Consider the following 9,488-nt stretch of genomic DNA (forward strand, 5'->3'; position numbering starts at 1 on the left):
CCGGTCCTTGCATTAAAAAAATAAGATTTTTTTAATGATATATATTTTTAATACATTATAAAATTTACAATTGGGTCACTCAAATACACTTTAAAAATGCAATTTAATATAATTAAAATTACGTTTTCTTATAAAATACATTATAAAATTATTTAAAAATACATTTATTTATAAAATTATTTGAATTTTCGGGCCGGGCCGCGACGGTCCATAGTCGGTCCCATAACCGGTCCCGGTCCCACGAAACTACCAAAAACCTCAACCGGTTCCGGTTTTCGGTCCCATAACCGGTCCTTACCGGTCCCGGTCTCGGGCCGGTCCTTTGTCGATCCCGGTCCCGGTCCTCGGCTGTCCCGGGCTGGGCCGGGCCGGGCCGATTTTGCCATCTCTACCTATACAAAATTTTACTTTTTCGAATGAGAATTGAAGCCCAAATGCAAGAAAGGGTTTGGAAATTTTGTGGGCCGCATAACCCAAAACAATATATTCAGCCCATACAAATTGAGGCCCACGTTTTAAGTTAACAAGTACCAATTTCGTAAATATTTTGAATTCCAAGGGGCAAGTTATAACTCCAAAACCCTAACTGCACCTGATAAAATCCCTCTATCACGTCCAATTAATCGCCTAACGTTTCCCCCTCTCCGAGATCACTCTTTCGAGAACTAGGGTTTCTCACTAAACATGGCGGCAGCTCCACCAAATTCTGTTCAATGTTTCGGCCGGAAGAAGACGGCGGTGGCCGTCACTCACTGCAAGGCTGGTCGTGGCCTTATTAAGATCAATGGTGTCCCAATCGAGCTGGTTCAGCCTGAGATCCTACGTTACAAGGCTTTTGAGCCGATCCTTCTTCTTGGTCGCCACAAGTTTGCTGGCGTTGATATGAGGATCCGTGTCAAGGGTGGAGGTCATACTTCTCAGATCTATGCTATCCGTCAGAGCATCGCGAAAGCGCTCGTTGCGTACTACCAGAAGTTTGTTGATGAAGAACAGAAGAAGGAGATTAAGGATATTCTAGTGAGGTATGATAGGACTCTCCTTGTTGCTGATCCGAGAAGGTGCGAGCCGAAGAAGTTTGGTGGTCGTGGTGCTCGTGCTAGGTTCCAGAAATCATACCGTTAAAGACAGAGTAATCTTATTGTCTTTTTTGAAACTACCTTTGATTTGTGTTTTGTTGTTTTTCTGAGAGTATTTTGCGACATGGTGATGGTGTTATTTCGTGTAGAAGCTTAATTTTGTTTGACTATTTTCATGATTGCCTTATGGATGCCTGTCCGTTTTTGTTATAATCGTTTAGTACCTTTTGCTGATATGAAACGTGATTGTGGTTAATAATGCCGTCATTTGGCGCTCTTCTATCTATACCTTATTCATCAATATATTATATGCTACGTTGGAGTAGTCACCATTGGCGATCTTGTTTTGAATTGGATTTGGAGTTTTAGATAGTTTAAGCAATGTCTCGGCATAAAGCAAAACCTGCAATGTGCATGATCATTTCTCCTTCCTGAATCCTTACAACGTAGGTGTTCTATATTTATTAATATTGTATTAGGCAGATAATCCCACTTCTGGTATCTTTCTTTAGGTGAATTTGGGTTCAAGAGATTAAAGTGATTCACTGGAATGTGAGCATAATATTCTTTCTAATGCCTAATTTCTTGAAGCAATCATAGCACAGCCTAGGAATTGGTTGATACCTGTAGTCAAGGGATCAAATTTGTAGAGCATTTTAGTAAATGGTTAGCTTGACATTGGGGTATTTAACTTTGAGTCACCACATTTCTGCTTCAAATATCTAATGCTTCACTAAGATTTTAAGACCTTACCTTTTAATTGTTGTTATGGTTTCTCATCTTTTTTAAGATATATATATATATAGTTATTTACTCGTGGCAGGTGCACACAGTAATGTTGAGAGTTTTATTCATTATTTGTTGGTATTCTTAGTGGGCATTTGGTTGGGGTATTAAAAGGTACGGAATGGGAATGATGATGAAAGATGTGGTTTGGTTTGATATAATATAATGAGCCCATTACCCCAATCCTATTAATTCTCCATTTGGAGGAATGAAAATTTTATTCCTATTCCCATTCTCTTGCATTCCTATTTCCATTTTCCTTCTCGTTCCTTAAAATGAACCAAACTCCCCTTTAGTTTTTCAGAGAGTAATCGTCTGATCATCTGTGGATATTTATGTGAGACCAACTTTTTTGTAACTTGCTAATTTTCAAGTTCTTTTGCTGCTGCTACTACAATTTTTGTTAGTATGTTCTCTCTGCCTCCAGTTGCATTTTTATTGATTGTAGTTCTGGCTTCATGCCTCTTTTTCTACCGGTGGTGTAAGCATTATGGACATTTGATCACAAAATGTGATTACTTCTAAACGAGTTAGCTCTTATAACCATTTGATGAGGATTATAACCGTAGCAAGCTTGGTGTGTATACAGTAGTTATATTGTACAGGTTTATCGAAAAGAATTGTTCATAGGAATGTAATCTTGTTTGAACCGTGGGCACAATACCTAAGCTAGTGTCCTGATTCTTCTAATTGCGTAGGTGCTGTGGGCATGATATGGTAGTGTAAGTTGACTGTATATATTTATTTATACAACCCAACACATTCCAGACTTCCTTCAGACCATTCTTGTAGCAGTTGCTTTTCATTCATGCTTCATTTTAATTACGGGATGCTTCTTAGGAGTCGATCAAACATGACTTGCCAAGTATAACATCTGCTTTGTTGGAATGGATGAACTTGAGATCGATCATGACTTGTGGTCTATTTTGTAATCAGTTGTTCTATTATCCCTCCCCCCTTTCGCCTTGGCCCTGTAAACATGGCATAAATGGTTTTTCGAGGCACAGAGTGTTTGTATTGATTTGACTTCTTGTTTGTGTTGTGACCTTGAGCAACTTCCGTGGCAAATAGAGATGCACAAGAAAGCCCAAGCTTGAAGCATGACCTTAAAAAGCCATGCCCGAGCCCAGACCTGCCTCTAAAGTCTGATCAAACCAACTTCTTTTTCATGGACTGGTTAAATCTGGCCCAAAAAAGCCCTGATTTTTTCTGTTTGCTGAAAAAATGGGCTTGGAAGGTTTAGACTCTGGCCTCAAAAAGCCCGGGCTTTGTGCATTTCCAGCTGTGAAAATGATTTGTGTCTGAAATGGGACATTCAGCTGCTTTATTTTTTGGTTCAAATCTTTGAAGCCACTGCTTGAAGAGGTTATTTGTGACTTGCACCAATGAAAACTTACTTAGAAATGGGTAGGCAGTGTTTAAGAAAACTAATCGGACTGGAAAACTAGTTGAACCAAATTAAACCAGACTGTTTTTGTTAGTTTTGTTGTGTTTAGAAAATAGTTAAATCAGGCGGTCTGATATTATTTGCCGTTTAAACATTTCAATCGACTGAAAAGCTTTCTTGTGTGTATATATTTACATATAATTAGAAGGGTACTCGTGTAATACATCAAGATACATCTTGATTTCAGTATTTCATTTTATGCCTTTTTTATGTCGATATAATACGGTTTTATGTGGTTTTGAGAAAATGATAATGTTTTTATTTTTGAATAAAATATAAATTTGAAAATATTATAAAATTTTGAAAAAAAATATATCGATATCAGTATCAAATTAATCTTTTTTAAAGTTCTTTGTGTTTTGGTCTAATTTCCTTAATTCAAATTTTTAATTATTATTTAATTTAAGTTTAGTAACAAAGAAATTTAATTTAGGTTTAATAATATAATTTTTTATAAAGATAATAATTAAAGTATCTTTTTAAAAATCAATGATTATCTTAATTATATTTTAGAATTTTTATATTTAAAATGAGATGTTTATCTAATATTTGATTATGTTTATCTGCAGTTGGTTACACAAATTCAAATATGAAGTTTTAATAAGTTGTACTTACGCACAACTTACTTGTAATCTTGAATTTTAAGTAATATGCATCAATAAACAGTACTTCGTGCATAAAAAATGGTGTTCAAGAGCTTTTTTTTTTCAAATGCTTTATAATATAGTATATATATATACTTGACATGAGCTTTTTTTAACCTTTAATCTTTTTGTATCGGACTAGTATTATTATGGGCTGTTAAACAATTGTCGAATGGTTTGATGTAAAATGATTAAGTGATCAAAATAATTAAGAGGCTTTCATGGTATAATGCAAAATGAAATATAATTGTTCGGTAATTGTATACAATGAAATTAGGGCTCTTAATGGTTAAGAGAGATCCAGACTACAAAGTCATTCAGAGGGTTTTAGAACCATTAAGAGACAGACTTTTTTTTTTGCCAAATAAAATTCACTTCTTAACAATTCTAAGATTGTCTCTTAATAGAACCATTAAAAGATAAATAAACAATCCCTAAGTAACTGCAAATCAATATTACAAGGCACTTTTTCTTGTTGTGTTGCAAAATGTTTGATAAAAAAAGAAGAAAATAAGGTAATTATATCGTAACATTGTAAAGATATTAGTATGAAGATACTTGAATATTATAACACATTTAGTCCCTCTATCAACTTTCATATTAGTAATAGATTTGATCCTTCCTTTACTTGTAATTTTATAGCATATTTGGTACCTCATTTTAATTAATATACACAACAAATTATTATATTTAAATAGATGTAAAAATATAAATTAACTAATTTATTTAAACTAATTGATATACACTAAAAATGATTATACTTAAAGGATAATTTAATAAAACATATAAAATTATATAAAAAATGATATAATTTAGATTATTAGTGTTATTTTTGTAATTTCAAATGCAATTCTTCTCATTATCTTAATTTCAAGTTGCAAATATTAGTTTTTGTGAATAAATCATTTAGGGGCCGTTTATTAAACGCTTACCCGGTAAGTGTTAACTGTGTAATTTTCCTTACCTGATGAACATGACAAAGGTCAAAAATCTTACCCGGTAAGAGCAATAATAAAGATAAAGAATCTTACTCGGTAAGTGAGGGTAACGACTCTTATCCGGATAAGCGCTTACCGGGTAAATTGTTGCATACAATACCATTTTGATATACTACGATCTTACCTGGTAAAATAAATTATAGAGTTGACTCTTAACAGTAAGCGCTTACCGGGTAGGCATTTAGGTAAACGGCCCCTTACTTTTATTTATAGTTATTAGATTATTTGAGAGTTAAATAATTAGGGGGTGTTTGCGATTGCTTAGAAACAACTTATTGACTTATTCTGGTATGACACTACTAATAAACACTTTTGAGTGTTTGGATAAACAACTTATACCGGTGCCAAACCAGTAATAAGGAGTTTTTGAAGAAGTTAAACCATTCTAACTTATAATAAGTTGATAAACACTTTTGTAGAAAAACATAAGTTGTTTCAAATAAACAATTCCAAACACCCCTTTAGTTTGATGTTATTTATAATAAAATCAATTATTAAATATTATAATAACCATTATATACATACATACATATACTTATATATATATATATATATATATATATATATATACCTTATTTTTATTAAATTTGCTACTCAATCAAATAGTCACAATTCAATTAACACTTAGGGTGCGTTTGGTTTGCGGGATTGGAATGGATTTGGGGGGATTTGGATTTGAAATCCATTCCAATCCTGTGTTTGGTTTGTTGGAATGGTAGGATTTCAAATCCAAGGAATCATCTAAAATCCCGTGAACTATGGATTTCAAAATCCTTTGAAAATACATGGGATTTCAAAATCCCATCCTCGTGGGATTTCATCTTCGCCATATCCTCGTCTCCCACAGCTTATCCCACAGCGGTCGTCAATCTCGTCTCCCACAGCTTATCCCACAGCGGTCGTCGATCTCGTCTCCATCTTCTCCCACAGCGGTCGTCGATCTCGTCTCCATCTTCTCCCACAGCGGTCGTCGATCTCGTCTCCATCTTCTCCCACAACGGTCGTCGATCTCGTCTCAATCTTCTCTCACAGCGGTCGTCGATCTCGTCTCCATCTTTTCCCACAACGGTCGTCGCTCCTCCATTGATTGCTCACCGTCGTCGATCATCGTCTCCGTCGGTGGTCGTCGCTCACCGTCTCCGTCGCTCACCGTCTCCGTCGCCCACCGTCTCCGTCGCCCACCGTCTCCGTCGCCCACCGTCTCCATCACTCAACAAGTTTTTCCCCTTTTTCCCTTTTCCCCTTTTCCCCTTTTCGATTTCTGTCTAAACTTTGAACACAGATTAGGATTTATCCATAACTTTTGACAGATTAGGTTGAAAATTCTAGTCTAATGGTGGAATTACTTTGCCATACATACAGTTCGATGATTGCGTAATACACAGATTAGGGTTTATCCATAACTTTGTCTAAACTTGGTGTGCTTATGGATGATGCTTATCCAAATCCAAATCCTGCAAACCAAACACATGAATGGATTTTAAATCCTGAGAATCTAAATCCCATGGAATCCAAATCCTTCATGGGAATCCAAATCCCTCGTAAACATTCCTGCAAACCAAACACACCCTTAGGTAATTTGTATTGGTAATGGTCCAAAAAGATTTGTATTTGAATAAATAACTTCAAATATTATTTTAGGCTAAAGTAGATAGATCATTTCTAAGTGGAATTGCTACATATAGCATTAGTGTTAAATTTTATCACTCAATTTTTTTACTATTAACTAAAATAACACTAATAATCTAATAAGTAAATTACAAATTTCGTCCCTGTGGTTTGATGTTGATTACGATAAAGGTCCCTGAGCCCTAAAATTCATGGATAAGGGCCATGTGTTCCACTTTCATTATGGAGGAGGTCCTTAAAGCTAACTTTGTTAAAAAGCTCCGTTAATAAACAAGGGTATATTGGTCTTTTTAGGCATTTTTTTGAAAACAATTTATGACCATCCAATTTATTTATGCCACGTGTCTCCACCTCACGCCAGACCTTTCCATTCTCGGTGAACGTCACCGATGGTTGCTTTTCGATCATTTTATCCGATGGTCCTCTTTGGTCATCTTATCTGGCTATGACAAATCTCACGCACATACACCAAAACACATCCATACATACCAAATCGACCCAAATCCAAGCCTAAACCATTAAACTCAAAACCCATCAAAAATATCATAAGCAACCTCAAAATCTATATCAAACCTAAACTTTTTTCTGCTTCTTTGTCTTCATTAATGTTTTTTTAGGTTAGAACCATGTGTAAAGGTTTACAATCTATACTATATTATTAATTATTATAAAATATTTGACAAAAACTCTTAAAAACCATTTTTATGCATTAAGTACTGTTTATTGATGCATATTACTTAAAATTCAAGATTATAAATAAATTGTGCGTAAGTACAATTTATTAAAGCTTCATGTTTAAATTCGTGTAACTAACTGAATTGCGTGAATACCCTTCTAGTAGTTCTTAAAACACAAAAATATGAATAAATCGGTTTGGCTTGATTCAAATTTGCAGATATCGGTCAAATAGGGATGAAGAGGGGTTAATTGATGGAAAATGGGGAGGTCTGTTCGAGATTTGGTTACCATAAACACCTGAAGATGAGGGGGGACGAGATGAGAAAGATGAAAGGTGAGGAGGACGGAGATGGTGGTGGAACCGGAGTTGCAGGTATGTGTTCCTCATTCTAGGAGGAGAAGGGGGAAGGGGAGGCGGTTGTTTTGGGGTAGAGGGGACTGGAGGAGGCTTTTGAACTGGATCACATACGTAGACTCAAAGAAGGGTGGCCGGAAAAATGGGAAAGGGTGGGGGTGGCCAGAAAAACGAGTTCGAGGGTGGGTTTGTTTTCTGCAATGTGTGTATATAACGATATATGTATAAATGGTGAAAGATGATCGTTGATATTTTTGAGTGAGTTGCAGGTGGATGAAAAAGATGGTTGAAAGCGATGATCGGAGGGACGGGTGGACCGGGTTCCCCAATAGGTCGGGGCCCATTCCCATGCCTAACAATAGCAAAATAATATAATTTTGTATGTATTAATTTTGTTATCATAAAATGTATAGTGGATTCAAAAAGACTAAAATACCAAATATTATATATATATATATATATATGTTCACGTGAAGAGTTTTTCGTGAGACCCGTAATACCAATTTATGTTCATTGATCAACTTTATAAGCTAATGATCTAATGGTCTAAAGTTGCATGGTGACAATTTTGTGATTATTGAGAAGTCTCGTGGCAATTTTGTGATTATGAATGTTCAGATTGTATATCTAATCCAAGGGTTGAGAATTGGTCTTATGGGTCTCACGAAAAACCCTTGGTCTCACATGATCCCAAGTGTGTATATATATATATGTGTGTGTGTGTATATATATATATATACACACATATATAAGACTCATTCAAGGGAAAACTGATTAGTTTGTGGTAACTGTGAAATCCAATTTGAACCACAAGTCACGGATAAATTAAAAAATTAATAATTATAGTAGTTTGAGTTAAAATTATAATTAGAGGGTTTTTTTTATGTATTTTTAAAAAACTCCTCTCTCCTCTCTCATCTCTCCGACCTCCAATCTTCGGCCTCTGATGAACATTAATTCGGCAGGTACCAAGTAATCACAAAAATACACAATGTGATACCCATTGTGATATACTTTGATACCATTGTGATATACTTTGATACCATTGTGATACCAACTATGATACCAACTCAAACCTTAAAAACAAAGATACACAATGTGATACCCATTGTGATATATTGTGATACCGATTTCACCGGATGCCGAAGATTAGAGGTCGGAGGTCGGAGAGAGGAGAGTGAAGTTTTTTTTTAATAATACCTAATATACCATCTAATTATAATTTTAACTCAAACTACCATAATTATTAATTTTCTAATTTATCTGTTCATTTGTGGTTGAGATTGGACCTCACAGTTACCACAAACTAATCAGTTCTCATTTGATTAGGCGCGCGCACACACACACACACACACACACACACACATATATATATATATTGGGTTCAATCCCGTGTATTACACGTGCTAATTTGAAAAAAATCAAATCATGTCAGAAACTTATCTTACAAATATGAATGATCATCGAAAGTACGATGCTACTTTAGACTTGTACTCTGAAGTATAACTTTGAAAAATGACTATTCAGACTTGAATTTAGAAATGAAACTATATCAATAATTAGTTAAAATGAAGTTTACCCTAGAATTAAATTAAATTTAGAATGAAACTAAATCAGTAAATTGAATTTAAACTTAGAAGTATATTTATAATGACTCTTCAGACTTATACTCTTGAAATAACTTTGAAGTATAACTCTGAAGAATGACTTCAGACTTGTACTCTTGAAATAACTCTTAAATAAAACTCTCCAGACTTTGTATAGGCAAGCCAGAAGCTTTGCATGCACTATGCAGAGGCTCTGCATGCACTATGCAAAGGCTCTGCATGGTGCTCTATATGGTGCTCTGTCTTGAAAAGAAGACTTCAGAATTCG

General features: G+C 34.9%; 1 protein-coding gene across 1 annotated transcript; it reads left to right on the plus strand.

Annotated features, from left to right (window-relative positions):
• The first annotated feature begins 631 nt into the window (after nt 1-631).
• On the plus strand, nt 632-1,328 carry LOC112506932 (40S ribosomal protein S16-like). Its single transcript, XM_025111269.1, has one exon. The coding sequence runs from the start codon at nt 685-687 to the stop codon at nt 1,120-1,122; it is 438 nt and encodes a 145-aa protein (XP_024967037.1). The 5' UTR covers nt 632-684; the 3' UTR covers nt 1,123-1,328.
• The last annotated feature ends 8,160 nt before the right edge of the window (nt 1,329-9,488 follow it).

Source organism: Cynara cardunculus (genome assembly GCF_001531365.2).
Source record: "Cynara cardunculus var. scolymus isolate 2C chromosome LG 2, CcrdV1, whole genome shotgun sequence".
Lineage (NCBI taxonomy): Eukaryota > Viridiplantae > Streptophyta > Magnoliopsida > Asterales > Asteraceae > Cynara > Cynara cardunculus.

Bases quoted from the DNA above. Each gene is read 5' to 3' on its own strand.
- LOC112506932 (XM_025111269.1), top strand. From the start codon at position 685: ATGGCGGCAGCTCCACCAAATTCTGTTCAATGTTTCGGCCGGAAGAAG.